At 49.7% G+C, this 21,202-nt stretch overlaps 9 protein-coding genes across 9 annotated transcripts; 4 read left to right on the top strand and 5 right to left on the bottom strand.

Moving 5' to 3' along the window:
• Positions 1-360: 360 nt before the first annotated feature.
• On the bottom strand, positions 361-1,569 carry GCG54_00007304 (uncharacterized protein; the record flags this gene model as incomplete). Its single annotated transcript, XM_045407286.1, has 1 exon — positions 361-1,569. The coding sequence occupies one exon, from the start codon at positions 1,567-1,569 to the stop codon at positions 361-363; it is 1,209 nt and encodes a 402-aa protein (XP_045266207.1).
• A 756-nt stretch (positions 1,570-2,325) lies between these two features.
• Positions 2,326-4,332, bottom strand: GCG54_00007305 (Carotene 9-10-oxygenase; the record flags this gene model as incomplete). Its single annotated transcript, XM_045407287.1, has 6 exons — positions 2,326-3,043; positions 3,105-3,214; positions 3,275-3,589; positions 3,644-3,784; positions 3,836-4,103; positions 4,166-4,332. The coding sequence occupies 6 exons, from the start codon at positions 4,330-4,332 to the stop codon at positions 2,326-2,328; spliced, it is 1,719 nt and encodes a 572-aa protein (XP_045266208.1).
• Positions 4,333-4,855: 523 nt separating this feature from the next.
• Positions 4,856-6,463, top strand: GCG54_00007306 (putative transporter C36.03c; the record flags this gene model as incomplete). The annotated part of the gene is made up of 3 exons (XM_045407288.1): positions 4,856-4,894; positions 4,971-5,150; positions 5,213-6,463. The coding sequence occupies 3 exons, from the start codon at positions 4,856-4,858 to the stop codon at positions 6,461-6,463; spliced, it is 1,470 nt and encodes a 489-aa protein (XP_045266209.1).
• Positions 6,464-6,851: 388 nt separating this feature from the next.
• On the bottom strand, positions 6,852-7,979 carry GCG54_00007307 (Gentisate 1 2-dioxygenase; the record flags this gene model as incomplete). The annotated part of the gene is made up of 3 exons (XM_045407289.1): positions 6,852-7,162; positions 7,227-7,661; positions 7,712-7,979. 3 exons carry the CDS (start codon positions 7,977-7,979, stop codon positions 6,852-6,854), a joined length of 1,014 nt encoding a protein of 337 aa, XP_045266210.1.
• Positions 7,980-8,298: 319 nt separating this feature from the next.
• GCG54_00007308 (uncharacterized protein) lies at positions 8,299-11,215 on the top strand (the record flags this gene model as incomplete). The annotated part of the gene is made up of 8 exons (XM_045407290.1): positions 8,299-8,541; positions 8,609-8,645; positions 8,749-9,072; positions 9,150-9,659; positions 9,721-9,913; positions 9,969-10,121; positions 10,186-10,664; positions 10,713-11,215. Coding segments are annotated over 8 exons (2,442 nt in total), but the record flags the coding sequence as incomplete, so codon positions are not given.
• Positions 11,216-11,534: 319 nt separating this feature from the next.
• Positions 11,535-13,322, bottom strand: GCG54_00007309 (FAD-dependent monooxygenase OpS4; the record flags this gene model as incomplete). Its single annotated transcript, XM_045407291.1, has 5 exons — positions 11,535-12,042; positions 12,100-12,264; positions 12,326-12,482; positions 12,550-12,904; positions 12,963-13,322. The coding sequence occupies 5 exons, from the start codon at positions 13,320-13,322 to the stop codon at positions 11,535-11,537; spliced, it is 1,545 nt and encodes a 514-aa protein (XP_045266212.1).
• Positions 13,323-13,884: 562 nt separating this feature from the next.
• GCG54_00007310 (Fumarylacetoacetate hydrolase domain-containing protein 2-like) lies at positions 13,885-14,886 on the top strand (the record flags this gene model as incomplete). Its single annotated transcript, XM_045407292.1, has 3 exons — positions 13,885-14,161; positions 14,212-14,718; positions 14,780-14,886. 3 exons carry the CDS (start codon positions 13,885-13,887, stop codon positions 14,884-14,886), a joined length of 891 nt encoding a protein of 296 aa, XP_045266213.1.
• A 140-nt stretch (positions 14,887-15,026) lies between these two features.
• GCG54_00007311 (uncharacterized protein) lies at positions 15,027-17,276 on the bottom strand (the record flags this gene model as incomplete). Its single annotated transcript, XM_045407293.1, has 6 exons — positions 15,027-15,378; positions 15,432-16,068; positions 16,137-16,286; positions 16,340-16,512; positions 16,566-17,217; positions 17,270-17,276. 6 exons carry the CDS (start codon positions 17,274-17,276, stop codon positions 15,027-15,029), a joined length of 1,971 nt encoding a protein of 656 aa, XP_045266214.1.
• A 1,891-nt stretch (positions 17,277-19,167) lies between these two features.
• On the top strand, positions 19,168-20,278 carry GCG54_00007312 (uncharacterized protein; the record flags this gene model as incomplete). Its single annotated transcript, XM_045407294.1, has 3 exons — positions 19,168-19,176; positions 19,232-19,320; positions 19,372-20,278. 3 exons carry the CDS (start codon positions 19,168-19,170, stop codon positions 20,276-20,278), a joined length of 1,005 nt encoding a protein of 334 aa, XP_045266215.1.
• Between the last annotated feature and the right edge of the window lie 924 nt (positions 20,279-21,202).

Below are 21,202 nucleotides of genomic sequence, written 5' to 3' on the forward strand. Positions count from 1 at the left end.
CTTCAGCCCAACTTCACGCTCTCACGTACCATTATGCTTTGCACGCGTCACTTCTGAATACCCCTCGTCTCTTCGAAAAAATACCCCATACGTACCTAGTACTTCACAACGTCACTAAATACACACCGCATGATACTGCATCTTGTTTACGCATGGAAAAGGATGACCGCAAAAACTGGATTTGCATGATAACAAGTAATGTCGTTAAATCCTTTCCTCGTAAGATTGATCATAGACCACCGGTGACCCTTCTCCGTTGTCCATACATGTATCCCCGGTGTCAGTTCGGTCCCTTCTGTCCTCATGACTCTTTCATTCCGCTTAAAATTGTCTCGTTATTTCTGTGGCAACTGCCATCCATCAACGTACTGATCGCCAAGCGATAGCTGCTTCAAAGGTTGGCAGATCATCGCCAGACACCTCCAAGTCCTTCCCATCATGCTCCCGTGCCTGCACGGAAATCTGAAGTGGTACGGATAGATTGATCTTCGTACCCGACGCAGCTGCATTGACACACAAGTGCAAAACGTATGTTCGAGCCACGAAGCAACTGTAAAAAGTCGGGAGGAACATCTTGTGGGTGGTTGGGAGTGCGATCGCCATCTCTAGACTTCCTTCCCACGAAGAGGACTGTGCGCCAGTATCAGCCTGCTGCCATTTGACTTCTACATCAGTCGTTGGCAGTTTGGTTGAAGTGATGTACTTCAACTCTTGCTTCACGCCAGTGGAGTCTCTTGCCTGGCCAAGTTCTGGGAGGGTCTTGATCGGGGCTCCGCTAAACCAGCTGATCACCTCGAGCCTTTTTTGACCAAGACTGATGCCTGGAGGTGTTGCAAATGCCGAGTTCGATTTGAAAGCAAGGTGCATGGTCGCCAACGTTGGAGAAAGTTGCTCCCCAGCGATGCTTAAGACTACTGGTGCCGGCTGCACCATAGTCGCTGTGACCTGGTCCCTTTGTGTTGACAACAGGCTCTTCCGAGTGTATTTAGACTTGCTTAGGCAGTATCGAGTATCTTTCCCAGTGATGCTTAAAGGCGGATCTTCCGGGAATGAGGGGAACACTTTGATGGGCTGGCTTATCTCAGTTGCGTGGCCTGCCTCGGAAGCACGCTTCTGCAACACACGAGCCACGATAGAGTATTCGACTCTAGCCATCACAGGTGACATGTCGTCTTTTTCCCAGTCACCCATGGTTGGTGGTAGTCGCATGTGGAGATCTTGAATGAGTCCAGACACCGAAAGGGTGTGGGCGTGACAAGCGTCACTGAATAGGGCGCGAGGGATTGTGAATTCAAACGGAATATGATACGTCTGCCCAGCACGAAAGTTTCTGCCTGATGGGTATGAATCCTCGTGAATAGGCATGTCCAGCCTCAGGAAATCATTGTCGATGATCTTGGGAGTAGGTAGCATATCGACCCGAGTATGGGAAGTGCCAAGGAGGGCTATTTGGACGCAATTGAATGGTGTATCCCTTTGGGTGCAAACTGATAGTGTTCCAGAGACCTTGGAGTTGCACGTGTAAATCTTGGACGTGTAGTGATTGTCGATGCTGATGCTCAGCGCCATCTTGGGCATGTGCATGATGCGACGTGAATCGTGGCCCAGGATAGAGACGGAAGGGATTGAACCAGGACGTATGCACTTGAAGATACAAGTGGAACTATCAGTCTTTGTTGTTGTTGATATCATTCTCAAAAACTGAAGTTGAAAAGACTTGGTTGAGAGTGTGATGAGAGCGAAAGAACTGCAGGTTCTGGCGAAGAGGGGCGACAACACATGTTTTATACCACGAAACCGCTCAACTTCATGCCAGCATTTGTCGTCGCAATCAGGTAATGACTCGAATGATTGGGCTAACGAAAGTTTTCAAATCTTTCGGTGCGCGGGCGGCGCTGGAACTTTTTCATTTCAACTCGGCTATACTCAACGTACACGGAAGTGGATGGAGCGCCGGACTCGACTTGAGACCTCCGGGACCCACTCTCTCGGGACGGCTTAACGTACACGGTCGGGCCCCGCTTCCGGTCATCCAAGGCGGCCAAGCGCGCCCTTTTCTCGATGCCCTGACCCCCGCACCAGTCGATATTAGGGGGAAAGTACGTAATTGAAATCCGAAATTGCGGCAAAGGAGAAATTCCGTCCGCTGTTGCACGTGCCCGGGAAGTTTACCTCAGTTGAGTTGCTTGGTGCGACCTCACGCAAACAGTAATTTTGCCGATGTGGCCAATCAGACGACATGGCTTCTTCCCAAAAGACAGCATCGGGTCACTTCTGGTTGGTTTCTAAGGACTAACTGAGTCGAAAAGCATGGTGGCTTTCCATCTAAACACCAAAATTGCCTTCGACGAAAGACCCATGAGGACCCAGAGCATACACTTGAGGCATGTCTGCCCTTGCAACCTCCTCGAAGGTCTGTCCATCAAGACCAATAAGAATGCTGTGAGTTCCTTCCCGGTCAATGACAATAGTAAGGACTATGCCGTCATCCTCGTCCGTTGCGCCAGGTCTTTGCACGAAGACTGGCTCACAAGGGCAGCTCTCTCCGTTTTCAGGCTGCCATCGTTTGAACGTTCCAGTTTGCCAGTCGGACTTTGCTAAACTCCCGAAAAACGCTGCCTGGACAACCTTTAGCCCGTTCCCGAGTCGGCCAATCGGCACAGCTGTCCCCGGGGAGGGGCCACCATTACCAGCAGTGCAATAGACGTAGCGATAATTGGGGTCCATGGAGGCAACCTTGGCAATCCGAGGAAGCTCGCATGCCATTCCTGGTATTGACGCGGCGACTGTTACACGGCCAATGCGAGACGGATCGGCGTTGTCCACGCCGGCCATCTCGTACCGGACGAGAGTGCCGTCCTGGAAAGGCCGTGCTGGGTCCACAATGTTGCTCAAACTATACTCGCTGTACGATGGATATGTTTCTTCGTAACTGCAAAGGTCGATGTGAATATTGACGGCGCCAGTTTGACGATCAACATAGTCGTATCCATTAACCGAATGGAAAAACATGAAGCCATCCTTTTGCGCATAAGTCGCGACGCTTTGGGACACAATGACGGTCAAAATCCAATTACGGTTGAGCTTCAACAGAGGGCACTTACTGCCTGCCGTCATTCTTATTCAAAACGAAGAATTGGGTCGGAGTGTTAGGCTCGAATTGGAGCATGTCTGACATCGGCTTCGTTGTATCGCTGACATCCATTTGAACCGGCTAAAATTTGGAGCTAAGCAAACATGTTTCGCAGAAAGTCATGGTTTGTAAATCACTTACATTCCTAATGAAAACCACATACTTGTCTGTCATCGCCAGAGAATGAATGTAACATGGCTTGCATGGGAGTGGCGTCTTCCAGAAGAGGGACGCAGGTTTTGACGCAATATTCAATGCAAAGACTGACATGATACCTTTCTCAGGATCGATCAAATAATTGAAAGTTAGACCCCGGGTGCGATCTTTGGGTGGATGAGAGCAAATGCCGTAGCCAGAAAGTTCTGGGTCGATTTGGGCATACGTGAGCATCCGCTTTGGCTCAAGGGTTCGGGCATCGCAGACTTGAAGGAGGTTGAAATCCGTCTGGACCAGGACCTGGATTGGTGCACTCTGTTAGCCATGTTTAGTTATGAGTAACCATGACCTTACCTCTTCGGTCGCTGGGTCCTTTGCCTCGGGCCCTTTGGAGTGTGGATTGTCGTCTGGTGGAAGGTGCATCCCACGGCGAGGAACAACGTTTACATTTATCTCATCAGGCTCCATATACCCGTTTGGAAGATAGAGAGATTGCTGCAGATTTTGTTAGCGTGTGAATGACTTGGAGAACACCATTCATCTGACTTGAGCTCCCAGCAGTGCCGAACACGGATCTTGCGTATACTTAAGAGGCGTGTTTGGATTTAGACCAAAGATGTTGGTGGAAAGATAGCCATCTCGTTTGGCCCTCCTCACAACCCCCTCAGATGTGTATCGGCTCGTATAGTGAACATTCCCATCCAGCATCCGAAACTTATGAAGCATACCGAGCCCGTCGAAGAAATGCTGGATGATAGCTCTGGGCTTTGAGCCATCTTCAGATAACGGGACAGTAAAACGTTCTGGCCCGATTCTGTATTCACCATCAGCAAAGTTCTTTGTCGTTCTTCATCTTCAACCTTCGCACAGACTAACCGAACAAATGTGCCCTTCAGCCATGACGGCCATGTGCCCGCAGTAGTGCACTGAGTCTCCGTAGTTGTTTCGGGGACATCGCGAAGGTATGGAGGTAGGTACTTGAGATCCTCTTCGGGAAGGAAGTACTGATTGTAACCTGGACTGGGTTTCTGACTGACAACCATGGTTTAGATCTCCTGTGACTTGAGATTACTGCAGCGTGGCCAAGATTTGCTCCTGGAAATCTGCGAGATATTGACAACGGTGGATCCACAGTGCAGCAGTCTTGCCCACCTAGGGCCGTTAATAAATGACACAGCCAACGGGATGCCCGGTCGAATGCATTACAACCCCGCGTCTCCGCAGTTCCCCATACTCCGAGCCCGATTACGATCTGCCGCGCGCTGCAGAGTGGGCACGGGCCGGCGCGTGTGCGGGGTGACATCCGGGGTTTGGAGCTTCTCCCCGAGCACTACTTCAGACTTTATCTCCCCGATAGCTACCTCGAGGCCAATAGTACGTGTCCTATTGGAAACTGTATGGTTGGTAGAATGATAGGTGATTGTAAATACCATGGTTCACGATGTCATTAAACAAGACATCACGCAGTTGTTGATAAGTCTTTGAGAGACTATGCAAAATTAGCGGTCGACTTGCTTGCTGTCTTGAATCGCAAACACCGCTCTCAATCTTCAGAAGCTGAGCAAGATGTCGTCTGATATTCCCATAACTAGCTCCTCGGTGATGGTAAGTTTCCTTTTTTGTAACTCATCGTGCAGGACTTCTGCTTGAGCCATGTAAACTGATTTACAATCGTATGCAGCATTGGCCATTGTCATGGAGAATCTGGATTCTCCTCAACGTCAGCTTTTACAACCTTTTGGGGAATGCATTTGCGGCTGGGGTGTCTCCTCTGTTCTCCCTGGTTATCAAAGAGCTTCATTGTACCTCTGAAGAAGCATCGCAACTGTCTACCTACGTGCTCCTGACCCTTGGTTTGTCGGTAAGTTCCCCGCAGCATAATCATACAGAGAAAACACAGAGACTAACGGAGCGAAATATTAGAATATACTCGCACTCCCGGCCGCCTCATTGATCGGCAAACGCTACACGATCCTTATATCCTTATTATTCTTCCTCGCTTTCTGCCTATGGGGTGCTGAGGCATCAACATTCAATTCTCTCAGAGCTTCAAGAATTTTAGGTGGCCTAGCTGGTGGCCTCGTCGAGGCTCTAGGCCCAAGCATCGTTGCGGAAACCTTCCCAGAAAGCCAACTAGCCAGTGCCATGGTTGTCTATGTTGGACTCCTGGCCGCTGGTTCGAGCTTGGGGCCCATTGTCGCTGGAGTTGTTGCCGAGGGAGTGAATGACTGGAGATGGTACTTCCGCATCCTCTCGGCCCTCATTTTCGTCACATTTCTGGGATCGCTCCTCATGCTTCCGGAAACACGGATCGACGATCAAACACCTATCGAGGTCTCAACCGACAATGAGGACAATCTCAAGCGCTTAGGTTCCAACTTGAAGTGTACGGAAGTCGAAGAAGCTCGTCAAAGAACCGGGAATGAGCTCCTGTCACCCAAAAGACAATGGTGGCTCAGATCCTTTACTGGTGCCTATGTCGACATGAACTGGAAACTCGCAATGACCAGTTTCATTCAGCCAGTGCAGCTTCTTGTTGCTCCGCAGGTTCTGATCACTACCCTGGTTTTCGGGTTCACGATCGGCTGGACTGTTCTCGTTTCCATCCTCGTGGCTGTTGTCTACGCACAGCCACCCATGCTTTGGACAGCTCGTCCCGTTGGCCTTCTCAGTGTTGGAACTCTGCTTGGTCTACTGATAGGACTTCCAATCGGCGGTGCTCTAGCGGACTTCTTATATGGGAAGGCAGCCAGACAGAACAAGCACGTGGCGAACCCAGCCTCTAGGCTGCCGGCTGTTGTCATCGGTGGACTCATCAGCCCTGCTGGGTGCATAGTGATCGGATACGGCTTGAACTCTCCAGAGAATTGGGTTTCAGTGAGTGTCGGCTGGGGAATGTTGGCTACGGGTTTGACATGCTCGGCCAATGTTTTGCTGACGTATGCCGTTGACACCATGCCTTCTCGGGCCAGTCACATTGGAGTTCTGGTGAACTTGATCAAGAACTGTGTCGGTTTCGGTGTGTCTTATGCCGCCATCACTTGGATGGAGCAAATGGGCCCTGTGAAGCAATTTGGCATTATGGCAGGTGTTCTGTGGGCGCTTTATCTGCTGGTCATCCCCGTCTACTTTTTCAGCGAAGTCATCATTCGTAAGACTGCTAGTCTTGCTTGATCTATTCCCTTGGAACATTGAGGTCGAGAGAGTAGCGAGCAGCTTGAGTGTGTTGATAACGGCGTTGTGGACATTGAGACTAAATCCGGTTTGCATGGACTTTTGGTAGTTTGCTTTTCATAATGAAAAAGAAACATGAATCAAAAAAAAAGTTGAAAATGTACAGAAAAAGGTGGAAGGGGATGGTTCGACATTCAAACCCTTCGTTATTTAACGCCTTATGAATCGTGCGTATGGGGCGAAGTTGTTTAGAAACCGAAACCTTCTTTCACCTCTACTGGCAGTTTTGTTGTAATGGCCAAATCTTTGTCATTCCAATCAGCTCTAATTACACATAATTCTGCTGTCGGTCCAATCTCTAATACAGACAGCCATTATGGTCGGTCGCTCAAACAGATACCAAGCTCTCTACATCCATGTCGGCGGAACGATAGAAACCTAAGCTCTTGAGCATGGGCGAATCATCAAACCGATACAAGTAAACCGGCTCTTGAAGTCCCGCGTCGGCGAAATGCTGGTAGGGATACCATGAAGGAATACAAAAAGTGTCCCCCTTCTTCCATTGGAAAACTTGATCGCCGATGCGGCTGTGTCCAGAGCCCTCAACAACATGGTAGACCGAAGACGCAGTCTCTTGAACCAGCGGTGATTTCGCACCGGGTGCAATGCGGGCGGCTTTCCCCCCTAGGATCTTGCTCACTAACACGGCGTAAGTAAACAAGTCGGGTTCAAAGACTTGAGGCTAGAGGAAAATTCAACGCACCTTCAGACCCGTTGGCATGCAAGTATCTACTTGTAGCAAAGTCGCCGCCCTCAGAGTCGAGCACAGCTTTCATTCGGCTCCATGGGAAGACAATGGGCGATTGGGAGGTATCGACATTCTCGGCGGGATAACGAGGGGCCGAGAAATGCTCAACAAAATGAACTGGAAAATGGGTGAAGTTGGGCAAGTCAAGACCATCGAGCCAAATCATTGGCCCCGATCCATCCTTTCCATGATCGTGCCAGTTCCAAGTGGGGGTCAAAATGACGTCTCCACGATTCATCTGAATACGCTTACCATGAACAGCAGTAAAGCCACCCTGGCCCTCAATAATGAATCGCATTGCAAAGGCGGTATGACGATGGGCTTTTGCTGTCTCATTGGGCATGACTAGCTGCAGCCCAGCGTAGATTGTATCAGTCGTGAAGGGTGCATCTCGTGTGCGAGTCAGCTGTGCCCGACAGAGCGAATCTCGGCTCTCTTACCTCGAGATGGGTTCACAAGCATCAGAACCCTGCGCTCGGCTTGGTGCTCATTCACAAGTTGCCCGGCTTGCAAAAGAGTTGGGCGAATTTCTGAGTATTTCCAAAGGAAAGGCGTGCAACTTGGGTTTGGCAGAGGTGGATTCAATCTTGACATCTGAAGCCACAGCGGCTTTGTGTGGCTGGCTTCAGCTGCCTGTAGCATCTTGGCCGTCTCATCCTCGACTGGCTTGGGCTGCGTGTAAGTCTCGGTTGCTGTTGTAGAAGACATAATTGCGATCTGATTGCGCGTGCGTGGTCTATTGGCAAATGAGGCGATTGCGCACTGGGTCTTTAATCCTCGACGAAGATTATCACGGAGTCACAACGAGCCGTAATATGAACGTGAATGCAAAATGCCTTCCTCTTTGCTATTACTGCAGTCGCCAGATGCGCATTGTTCCAAGCTTTCCGAGGTTGGTAACAAGTGAAACTCCAGGGTGTCCGGGGAAATTAGTCTATCTCCGGGCGAAGATGGCTGGCAGCTCTCAGCACTGACGCCAAAAGCTCCGCTAAATGTCTCGAGCCACCTCACAAACTGTGGCTTAGGTGGACATAAGCTTTGGCGATCCCTAACTCCCCGTCCACAACATCTCCCCCTTCCGGGGATATCGACATCTTTCTCTCTAAATCCCCGCGTCTATCGTGTCCGTAGCTCTACGGCGAAGAAGATTCTGCAGGCAGAAAGGCAGCAGATACTGCCGATGGAGAACCTCACCCCTCCAGTCGCCAACGTCCGGAAGCGGAAGCGGATTCCGATCGCCTGCAGTGCTTGTCGGGCCCGCAAGTCACGGGTAAGTCACCTGCCCTAATCGATCAACGGAGATGATTCTCGGCGCAGTCCGATAATGGTCTCTCTAGGGGTCCCTAGCAGCTAACATGGTATCTGTGTCTGAAAGTGCGACGGTGCGAGACCGTCGTGTTCGGCATGTGTTGAGCAAGCCATCGATTGTGTCTATGCTGTGAATTCTGGGCCAAGCAATGCTCTGGTGCCCAAACAGTATGTCTCACTAAGGGATCCCGTATGAAGAAAGGATTGACCAATCTGCAATCTAGATATCTCGAGCAAGTCGAAAACCGGCTAGCAGATGTCGAAGAGGAAATTAACCGGCTGAAACGACTCGTCCCTAACGCGATCCCTAATGGAAAACAACATGTGATTCAATCGCGTAGCACCTCGTCGCGTCGCGACCATCCATCTGAAAGCCCTTATGGGGAAGACTCCCTTCACGTCGAAGACGGAAGTTTGCCCGGTATATCACCAGATGCCACAGATGGGGTGGGCACTATTGAGTTTGGCAACGAGGAGACGTGGGCCTATTTTGGTATGATGCTGTCATTAGTAACACGCTGTTTTCAAGACCTCGTCAGTTCACCATTCACTGACCTTAATGTATCATAGGCCCCTCATCCAACATTGCTTTCACTCGAATCATCCGTCGGACTTTGAGCCACTTGCTTCACAATGCGCAGAAAAGTCAACAACCCGGGGTTGTTTCGCCTGATCGAGATGCACAGCAACACATTCTTGCTGTTTCCAGATCAGAATCTCCCATAGACGATTCTTACGACTATAGGAAACTAGAGACACCCGCAGAAGCGAGTCGTCTTCCACCCGAGCCAGAGCTCACACGTCTCATCCGCCAATTCTTCTCCGACACTGGACTTCTGTTTCCTTATGTCCACGAAGACAGCTTTTGGAAAAACTACACACAATTTCGAGCGACAGGATTGAAGAGCGCTAGACATTCATGGCTTTCACTATTAAACATGATTCTTGCTATGGCGACAAGCACAGCTAATGCAGATGGCCTCGGGCTGAACGATAGACAAGCCATCTCAGAGGTCTACTACAGGCGTGCTAAGGTGCTCTCGATGAGTCAGATGGGCGCCACAGCCAATGTCGAAGCAGGTATGATGCCACTTTTGCCCTAGTTGGCCAAAGCATGTACCATCACTGACTGCTTGCTCAGTTCAAGTTATGCTTTTGATGTCCCAGTATCTGCAGGGTAGCCAACGGTCTATCCAAACATGGGCCATTCATGGGATTGCAGTCAAGGCCGCAATGGAATTGGGGCTCCACTCCCAGCTTGCTCTTCAGAGATTCGACCCATTGGAAAGAGAAATAAGAATCCGTACATGGTATGGGTGTGTTGCGCTCGATAGGTTTGTTTTCTCGATTCAACGCTGCTGCTATCGACTCTCTCTCATACTGGAATAGGACATTGAGCTTAACGTTCGGAAGGCCACCGATCGTTCCACAAATCTACATTCGCACACCTCAGCCAAGTCACTTTATCCCATATCCAGACAATTCCAAGATTCTTCGATGGTCTCAAAATGAAAACAGCACTCTCTTTTGGAACGGATCTTTGTACGCCATTGCCGCTGACTATACCTCTTCCAAACGTTCATTCGGTAACTGACCAGTTCCACAGAACTTTGTATGGTGTTACGGCCTCGGTTATTGATGAACTTTACGAGAGCAACCTTGGCTCTAGCGTGACACCAATCCCGCCGGCGAATATCGTGTCGACCGTGATCCACACTGGACAGAAGCTAGCTGCCTGGCAAGCATCACTTCCAACGTCCATGCGGCTTGTTGAACCTTCAGAGATATGTGACTCAGCGGAAAGTCCAATATCACTCAAGTTCCGAGTTATCCTGACTCTTCGGTACCACAACCTGCACATCTTGTCTCATAGGCCCATCCTAGATCGCTGCCTGCAGGCTCTTGACGGAACTCCGCAGACAGATCAAGAGACGGCAACCCTTCAACAAGGATGGTACCTTAGCAAAGACGCATGTCTTCAGTCTGCGGAAAGCATCGTCCGCCTTGTTGAAGCTTGCAAGTCTTCAAGTGACAAGCAGCCAACCATCTCCTATCTTGGGGCTTGGTGGTTCAGTCTTTACTTCAGTACGTACTTCTTCCTCGGCCAAGAATACACCTAATTATCTCTTGTAGCCTTCAACGCGGCGTTGACGATTGTTGCCATTAAAATGATCGAGGAAAGATCTTCGCCATCACCGTTTGATCGAAGCTACTCCAACGCCACTGAGCGCCTCGACGAGGTGCTGAAGGATGCGGTTAATTGCATAGCACGACTGGACAAGCAGAACCAAATGGTTGAAAAGTGTGCCAAGTTCACCGCAACCTTGATCTTCCTTGTGCAAAGCCTCTCAACAGGTAGGATCTATCAAACGTATCGGGGCAATTCAGATCCAGCTAACAACCAAGTTGTTCCGGCGAGAGACAATGGCATAGTCCCGGATGCGCCAATCCAGGTGATCCCTCCCACTGGGGAAGTGCTTCCGGTCAATGTTCCAACAAACAATGGCATGGACGAAGCCTTTGCGGATTTAATGAATTTCCTCCCACCAAATTTCAATGACTTCTCTGCGTCTAGTGGGCCGTTTGCAATGTCTGAGCTGATGGATGACTTTGCGACTGGGGATCTTTTCTGGTAGTTTAGTTGCGAATGCCACAGAACCTCCCGATCCTTCGGCCGAATTTCAGAGACTGATGATTGGTTTCTTCCCTAATCCCTTGCGTGTATTCGATGTATCAAGATTGGGAAAACATGAAAACTTGGAGTTGATCAGCAAAAAGTGACTACATCGACTTTCTCTACGCCATAAGTTAGAATTACCAACATCACCTCTGCATGGTGACCACCGCAAATCATTCTGATTATAAATACATCGAACATTCTTCAATAAGCATACGTAACCATGCAGCAACCTTCTAAGATAGTAATTACACAACGCCTGTTCTAATTTAATGCCCCTAATCACTCGAGCACTCAGACGTTCGAGTCATCTCCCGTCGCCACTGCTCTTCCATGATGACCTCAGCATCGTAACCGTATGCCCATGACTGCGTCAGCGGATCAGACCACTGATTTGGACTGCTAGCAAATCTTCTTCCTTCAACTTCAGGCTGCATCGCCGCATCTCGAGCTCGTTGTTCAGGTCCATCCTTGAAGTGCCACAAGAAGGCATTCACCATGCTTGCCTCCTGCATCATGGAAGTCCGTCGTTTTCTTTCCTGCTGGAATACCTGCAAAGCAAGTCCAAGTTGATCCTGGCTTGTGATGTTGCTGAGTGCTACAGCCAAGGCAGCACCATCTTCGACTGCCATCGCGGCACCCTGTGACATGTATGGAAGCATTGCGTGGGCAGCATCGCCGAGAATGACCAGCCGAGAGGACTCCGCAACCCAGTTATGGAGGGGGTCGCCTGCCATCAGAGGCCACTTAATTGTTTGGTCAATGAGCTCAATGATTTTGGTAAGTCTGTCAGATAATTGTCAGTTCTGTTGGTCGTAGTTAAAAGAGAGGACCACCACTTACTGATTGTCCCAGCCTTGAAACTCGACCCGCATCTCCTTGAGCACATCGGCCTGGCCTTTTTGTTGCCATGTCGAAGGGTCTTGACAGTCTCTATGAGAAAGCACCATGTTGAATGACTCTCCAGCAGAGATTGTGTAGGTCATGACGTGGCGATCCTCTCCGATCCTATGTCTTATTGTCAGCGACATGGAGTCGACGCAGTTTGTCTATCAAACTGTTGACATACCACACGTGAAGACCCGGCTTTTCCAAAAGCCAGGAGATCTCGGGGATCTTCCGCATTTTACTGACATCAACTGTAGCCCTGTAGACAGCAAAGCCAGTGTACTTAGGTCCATGTCCCTCACCATACGGTACAAGATCCCTAGCGACAGACTTGACTCCTATTTAAGCGTTGTGTTGTCAGCATAAGTGTTAAATGGCGTCGATAATTGAATATCCAAGACTTACCGTCAGCTGCAATTATGATGTCTGCAGAGACGACTTCACCGTTGCACAACGTAGCAGTTGGGGCCAGAGAATTGTAGTTGGCAACCCTGCTGTCGAGACGTACGATGACTCCAAGGTCCAGCGCCCGCTGGTACAATGCAGAGTGAAGATGGGCTCGGTGCGCTACGTAATACGGAGCGCCACAGAGCTCTACAAAGGTTTGGGACAGGTCGGTAAACCCAATGCGCTCGCCGTTCTCCCATCGCCGAAAAGAGATTCCGTCTGGTCGAACCGCCTGCTCGGCCATGACATCCATGACTCCCCATCGCTGAAGAAGTTTACTCGAGTTGGGCGGAATTTGGATGCCAGCACCGACCTATTCCTAATTAACAGATGTTCTGTCTTTGAGGGCTTCGCTTGTATTTCATTCTTACCTCTGAGAGAAGCGTAGCCTGCTCTAAAACAGTCACTTTGTGTCCCTTTCTAGCAAGAGCAACTGCGGCTGCCAGGCCACCAAGCCCAGCACCCACGATAAGAGCATCTAGAGGAAAGATAGCCTGAGCCACATCGCCGACAACGCCAGCTTCAGTTTCCAGTGTTCGCAGAAACTTGAGGCAGTTGGATGGGTACGATGGGGCGGTTGGTATGTGGCAGTTGCTCGAGCCTTTGACAGGGGCACGAGTCGCGTTGCCGTTTGCATGGTTTTTCAACGAAAGCGACTCAGGTGCTGAGTCCAACGACTTCAACGACGTCGTCTTCGGAGGCACTGTCTGTAGCTCTGTTGCAGAAGGCATTTTGCAATGAATAGTAGTCGGCGTTGAATGTCCGTTGACAACAGGATTGCTTCCAATTAGAATGATGATGATGCCTTGCTGTCAACTTCTACCGTCTACACCGTCTCAGTTCAGCTAGTTTCATATGAGGAGGTTATCGCCTCAGTTGAACTGCCGATGTGGATCTGGTGTCATGTGGTTCAGTTTCTCCCAATATGCTGGTCGACTTCGAAGGAAGTCATTATCTCCCCGACAGACCTTTTACGGGGAACCGTATGATTTTCCCCGCATCATGCTCTCGGAGATTCAACGACCACCTAATCTCCTTTTCTTGGTAGACCTGGAAAGCCGTACTGCTGGGTTCGGTTGGTGGCAATCGACGGGTCGGGGACTTAGCTCTAACCCCGCCCGGCATTGCCAGACTCAATACCGACAGCGGTGTCACAGCCCCCGATAACGGCAGTTTGTGACGGTTAACCACGTCTCAAAAGCCAGCCAGGATTCTTTTTCGCTACTGATATCAGTACTAATTCGCACGATAGTTCAAGCATTACGAACAAAAGCGCCAACCTCTATTGCCGACATGCACGTGCCCTGGAAAAGACTTATTCGTTTCGTCGCCGACGACGGAAGAATACTTCGAGGAGAACCAATCTTACCTAATGATGACTTTGATCTCGGAAATACCACTGAAGACACCAAGCTGCAGGCAAAGGTCATTCAAGGCTCCGACATATACGACACCTCAGGTCAGCTTAAAGTCACCGACGAGATCGTGACAGTGAAGAAATTGCTCGGGCCCTTGACCCCGGAAGATGTCCCAATCCTCAGATGTGTTGGTTTGAACTACGCCACTCATAGTAAGCCATCCTCGTTTCAAGAGAGACAGTCTTGACTTACTCCATTACAGTCAAAGAAGCTGGCCGTAAGCCGCCACCTTTTCCCTCGATTTTCTTCAAACCAAACACCACGGTCTTTGATCATGGAGACGATGTCATTGTTCCCAGGATTTGCCAAAATGACCAGGCAGACTATGAGGGTGAGCTTTGCATAGTCATAGGCAAAGATGCGAAGGATGTGGCAGTGTCAGAAGCCTTCGATTTCATTGCCGCTTACACTTGCGGCAACGACGTGTCATCTCGGAAACTGCAGCGCGATCCTGCGTTCGCTGGCAACGTGCCTCAATGGGGATTCTCTAAAGGCTTCGACACTTACGCCCCCCTTGGGCCCTGTCTGGTCAGGCCCGATTTAGTCGGTGACCCCAAAGCTCTGCTCCTACGCACGACTGTCGACGGGGAAGAAAGGCAAAAGGAGATGATCTCTGATCTGTTATTTGACTGCGCCTATCTTATTTCATACCTTTCCTCGGGCACCACACTGCAGAAAGGTTCGGTCATAATGACCGGAACACCTGGAGGTGAGTTTAGAAAATCATCGCTTGGGCCCCCCTTAGATGCTGATGTGAGGAATCCGAAAAGGGGTTGGAGGAAGCTTGAGCCCCCCTAAGTGGCTCCTACCTGGATCCAAAATGGAAGTCAGCATTACGAACATCGGAACGTTGAGGAACGGCGTCAAGTTTGCATAGACATGACCAAGCTTCGCCATTTTGGTCCGCATTCGCGATCATGGCTCGACAACCGGGGATTAATAATAGTTTTCAATCTGCATTTGATCCTGAGTGTCATGGTCATCATAACCACTCACTATTACATATACACATTACTGTCATCTGTCCGAACTTCGAAGAACCCACTCCTCGCCGCGTCTCTCGAGACCTCCCACAATACCGTGAGCTCTGAGGTGAGGTATCTGAAGCTCACTGTCCCTGTTGCGCATATCCATCTCCTGTTGTTCCCTCAAGAGTGCGGTCTTCTCATCGGAGTTCATAGCAAGGAATGCTGGGAGTGGAGACCCTTTGACAATCTCAATGTCCAATCCAGTAGTCTGAATGATGATAGTCAGAAGCGTAATGATTGAAAGTCCAACCTGAGCCGCCAGCAGTGTCAACCACGGCCATCGGATGGACACGAAAACTTCGTCTTGCCAAGCACTCCCGCTCTCATTCGTAGTAAGCAGCCTGTGTTTTTGTGAGCCTTTGACCATAGATATGCTATTGCCGAGAGTTCTTACGCGTTTGTAAGTCCGCTTGCGATGTTTTGAGTCAGATTCATCAGTGTTATAAAATATGCATCGTCCAACTTCTGCGATTCGTTCAATGGGTTAATGCCGATAGCTGCTCTTGAGAGAGCTGTTCCGTAGATCTCCGAGCCGTTATTGAAGGTGTAAGCCCCCAGATCGATGTAATACCCGACTAGTGTGTTTGCTAAAGCCCCCGCTATGTTGTCCGGGCCCATACCACTAGCAACGTACTGCTTCCCGGGACTGTCCGGCGACGTCAGATAGGTGCCGTTGATTGTCATGTTGTAGTTCTGTACGAAGACATCTCCCAGGTTGGGTTTCGTGTACGAGGCCACTTGCTGAGTGATAGGCACATTGTTCTGAACTGTTACGTCGTATGTATTGACACACCAGTGCATCATTATCTCATATGCTCGAAGTTGTGTGGGGGCAGGACCGTAGAGAACAAAGAAGTTGAAGAGCTCTGCCTTGATGATGTCCGTATCGTTGTAAGAAAGACTCGTGCCTGTGGAGATGTTCATATTGTGATACCCATAAGCACTTCGTTGCATCGATACGCCGTTGGGCAATGTTGCATTTGTGCCGGCCTTAATGGGATCTCCGTCTGTTGTTAGAAGATTTGTTACATCTGCCTCGTACGTTAGTCCCGATTCACGCATGCATGTAAGTAGGCATTGTGCTGAGAATAGTACGCACTCTTCATGTCCACGCAAACAGCAAGAGTACTGAAACTTGGCCATGTGCAGTTGTTGGTTCGGCAGCTAGGTTGATGATACGGCATCACTTCATCTGGAGGAGTGTTCAGGGCTCGAGGGATAGCCTGATTGATGGGAAACATGATGTCTCCTGTGATTTGTTAGTTCGCCAAGGGCTGACAGGGGGGATAGAACACAACTCACGAACTGCATTGCCGTTTGCTGTTGCCCAAAAGTATCCATCATTTCTCATTGTCAACGCACTGTCATTTGCTGGCAAAACAGTATGTCGGGTTGGATATGTGACAACGGACTGAGTCAAAGTCGACGTAGCAATTCCAGATACGAGGATAATAGCGGACATGATACCTATGATTCTGTTATATGGTCAGTATTATTCGGAAGCAACAAGGTAAGGTAAGATACTGACCTTCCCTTCGTTGTGACCAGCAACTTCAAGCTCCCCCAAGGTCCTCTGCTAGCTTCGTCGAAGACGCGAAAATCTGCCAATGGTCTCGGCGACTTCTTGTACCAATTCCACTTGTATTGCGACAAGCTTTCCATAACCGGTAGGATGAAAGCAGTCCGACAGATGGTCGACACAAAGGCGATGACAGTATTGAGCGTCAGGCCTGATGGCCAACTTGGCAACGGCCTGCCATCGTAGGAGTTCAACAAAGTGACCAATACAATGACGCAAATGAGGCTGATGATAGACCACGCGATCTCCTGCCACCACCCTCGTAAGACGTAGAATCTTGGGCGTTTTCTCCATGTTGACCTCTCCTTATTCTTTTCGGCGCTGCTGGTTTTGACAAGTTCGTATTCGCTTTCACGGGTTCCCAATGTGGTGCTAGATTTTGGCACCTTGCTCTCCCTATCTTGGCGGTGGTCTCCCGAAGATTGTGCCCCTGTGTTGTTTTCTGGGCTCCAGTCGTAGACTTGAGTATCGGCCGAAGCGAGTAAAAGGGCTTCATCATACCCCAGTGGTGGCACGTAGGACGGAGTGGGCTTGCGCCTGATGTGGTCTCCCTGGTTCATCGCGAAAAAAAGCTTCCTGCTGTGCCGCCGGGAGCTGGCGCCTGGGGTGGTGTATTGCTGCAAGTCTATCGACAGAAGAGATCGATCCCGTACAGCCCATTCAGCCCCTGCCAGAAAGGCCCAATACCGGGGGCAACTCTGCTTTAAAGTCAGCCAATCCCCGTAAGACCACGGATGTCATCGCCACAGTGGAAGCTTGGAGGTCGCAGCGCAGGATAAGCACTACTCCAAGTTCGGGTAAGCTACCCAAGCACCGTTTGATCCTTCGCACAGCCTAACATTCTTTTCGCGGCTGCCTAGGTCTTACCCGACACTAGCAGAAAGCTGGCCTATTTCTAGCGCATGATCAGGGGCAGGGCTCGCTGCAGCCGCTCGTCTCAGAGGAGCCGTATTAATTGCTTATTTCTGAAAGCCGTCACGGAATGTCAAATTCCTTTCAGGATCAGCGCCAACGTGTCTGATCATCAGTAGCGGACTAGAGCTGCCTAGCTCAATTGACCGTGATCTTTTTGAGGCCAAGCCTCGGACGCGAAGATATCATTACCAGAGCTTTCGTTTGACACAAAGTGCATGTAATTTTGCGTCAATTCAATTCGGCGCGTGATGGTTGGTTTTATCCCCAGGACCCCCTGCTCAAAGCGCTCAGCCTTCAAAGCTATGTTTGGCCATCCGTAGGTCGCAAGCTCACAGCTCGGCAATACTTGCGTCCATCTATGCTCACGACGCTTTCCAAACGTCCGATACGTTCCCGCGAGCGTCTAGGAGCGTCGACAGTTCATCTAGACTTGCTTTTGTTCGTTGCGTTGGTTCGCCATCACCTTCAAAGCCATGCGCATTAATCATTGATAGGAGACGGGGGGCCTGGTTCCAAATGCATGTTTGATGTTATTAGCCAAGTAATAGATGAGTTCAAATCTCTTTCAAAGCTCCTGAAAATATCTTATGTTGCAAGCTCGAGGTCTTGCTTGCCGTGAAGGATTTCCACGAGTGGGGACAATCAGGCCGAGATCACTGAAACCCATTAAATGTTTGTAAAGCCGGGCTCAAGGTTGGCCGACTCAAGCTAGTCTTTAGACTCTTGCTCAGATGGCGAGGATGGACCCAGTATTCTCGATATTTCAAGGTCATTCCACTATGTGCTGTGTCCCTAAACCTCAGGGCTTCAGACGTAAGGCTTTTGTGCACTTCCTGTTGGTTTGGCCTTGAATATATGGCTTTCAAATACATTTCATCGAATCTCGTTTCCTAAGGTACCATTTACATGCGGCTCCGCTCTATTACTGCCGAGGCTCGAAGCAAAAACGTCTAATACGTCTTTGCAAATAGGTCACACCTTCCAATACAATAAGTATTGGCAATCTTGTGATTTGGCCAAACCATTGAGAATGAATAAAGAGCACTGGCTTTGAACCAGGAACATGGGCGTCGCCACAATAGTCTTGGAAGCCGTGTAAGTTCTTGATGCCCGTCCTTCACAGCTCGACAAACATTCTTCAAGGTTCAAAATAGTATTCGCATCTTTGATCTTATTACCCCGGGGAGAGGCTCAGTAAACTTTTTAATCATTCCGAGAGGTATCATGTACCATTCTGTTCGAACGTAGCAAATCAAACTAGCCAGTCAGTCTGCCATCGAACGAATCAATCCATGTCCGAGCTTCAGTTCAGGCGGCAGTCAATAAGCTTAAAGTATTCGTTGGCATACGACTTCACATCATCAGATGAAACGTCAACCGGCAGGTTCGGTCAGCGTTTCAGACCGTTTCATGCAGCTATTCTTCCGCAGAGAGTACATAAAGGCCAGAATAGTAATCCAGAGCTCCAAGTGACGACCTCTGATGCATTGCTGAGCCCGTTTTGCGCTGTTGATGTTGCGTATTGGTCGGAGTAACGAAGCATAGGACGTGGCACCAATTGATTGAGGGCCTGAAGAGCAGTCCTGGTCTTCCTGAAGTTCTCTTTCCAGGTTTCGAATTTCACAAAGACATCAGCATGTTATTTGTGAGTAGTCGATTTTCCTTCAGCAATCCGTTGCATCTATACTAATCATTGGCAGATCGTTCTTCTGAGCTTTTCTGCGCTGGTGAGCGCGTGTGGGCTTGCAGGACGCCATGTGCTGGGACCACGGGACGCGTCATCACTGCTGTAAGTTGGCAAGATAGCGGCTTTAGAAAGCATGTTCTGAGAAGAATCCAGCGCGAGCAGGGCAAGAACCGGAGACCCGCTGCAGTCTCTCCGCATCCTGAACCCATATCCTGGTATCTTCGCCTACTATGATGGACGGACGGGAGAACGCTTCCACTCAGATCAGCCAAATTGGTTGGATGATGGGGCGTTCACGTTGGGAGTATCGACGTACTCCATCATTGATGGCAATGAGGCCATCATCTTTGACGCACACATCACTCCCGATCATGCTGGCGCGGTCATGCGTCACGTCCAGAGCCAGGGGGTAACCAAAATGTCTGTTGTGATAAGCCATTTTCACAACGACCACATTGCGGGAACAAACGTGTTCGCTCAGGGAGGGGCGACCATTGTAGGCAACGAGAAGACGAAGCGCACTGTCGATCGCAACTCGCAGCGTCTAGCAACTGACGATCCACCCATCACGGCCGTATCACCTACGGATCTGTACACCGACAAGAAGGAGCTGAAGGTTGGGAATCTGACGGTTGAGCTTCACAACTTCCAAGTTCACACTCCAGATGGAACGGTTCTATACATTCCATCGAAGCAACTGCTGTTCGCTGGCGATACTCTAGAAGATACAGCGACATTCATCGCCCAACCCCGAGACCTACCAACTCATCAGAAAGAGCTCCAGCGAATGGCTGGCTTCCAGATATCAAAGATTCTTCCAGCTCATGGAGAACCGAACCGAATCGCTGCAGGTGGCTACAACTCGACTTTCATCAACGCAACGTTGCGATACATCGGTGTCATGACTGAAGACGTGCCACAGCCGGCAGCCTGGACTATGCCTCTGTCGCAAGTTGTAGCTGACGATGTTGCCAAGGGAGATCTGATCTACTTCGCTCAGTACGAAGAGGTTCACAAGAGCAATGCACAATCAATTCAGGAGTCTCGGCAAGGTCGCTAATAGGAAGACCGACGAACCAACGAAAGGCAGGTATCATTGGTTGGGTATGGTAAATTGAAATATGTTAAATCCTTGATGGTAGGCCAAAATATGAAGTTTCATGACTGGCATCCCGATTTGCTGAGTTCTAACAACGTTGTAAACATTGGGACGGGCCTTGTAAGTAATACGTTTGAGAGTGCTGTCTGACGAAGGGCATGATCACCAGCCTACGCTTCATTCACACCCACAACTCCCAAGGTAACACTCAAGATATCGCACGCTGAACCCGGAGCATTTCATGATGTTCCCGGCCTCAAAATATCAGAAACACTTCCGATCAACGTAAGACATATGATTACAAACTCGGATGCCTGATGACGCGCCACATCCATCGTACTGTGCACAAGGCTTGTTGTTACTAGACCCGGCCTACTCTCTGTCACATAATCCAATATTCCGTGCCACTATCTCAACTCAAGTATGTGCATTATTGCCTGAACCAAACCTAATGGTTTTATTGGCAAGATTGGGTCTCGACGTGAATTCAATTGAACCGACTCGAAATGAGTACCGGAAGCCAATATCGAAGACGTGAATTGATCAAGCCGGCATAACTTACCGAACCCCGCGACCGGTCGAAATGCCGATCACGCAACTGAAAAGTAATTCGTCTGCCCCATTCTCAAAACTTGAAGGATCAACAATTATGCACGCTGCATGTCAGTGGGCCGCGGCATCACCACTCTCTACTGGAGTGGCGTTGATTAAGTCCATGTCTCGATAACACATACATATGCAAAGCGATACCGAGCTTGTAACCAATAAAACCCAACTGTCTTACGATAAGGTCACACTACGTCAGCACTCATAAAGGCTCGCGTCTCACCTGTCCTAGTCGAAGCCCTCTTCTCCTAGTATGAAACTCTAATTGTTGGAGAGGGA

This window comes from Colletotrichum gloeosporioides (assembly GCF_011800055.1).
Source record: "Colletotrichum gloeosporioides strain Lc1 chromosome Unknown consensus_32, whole genome shotgun sequence".
Lineage (NCBI taxonomy): Eukaryota > Fungi > Ascomycota > Sordariomycetes > Glomerellales > Glomerellaceae > Colletotrichum > Colletotrichum gloeosporioides.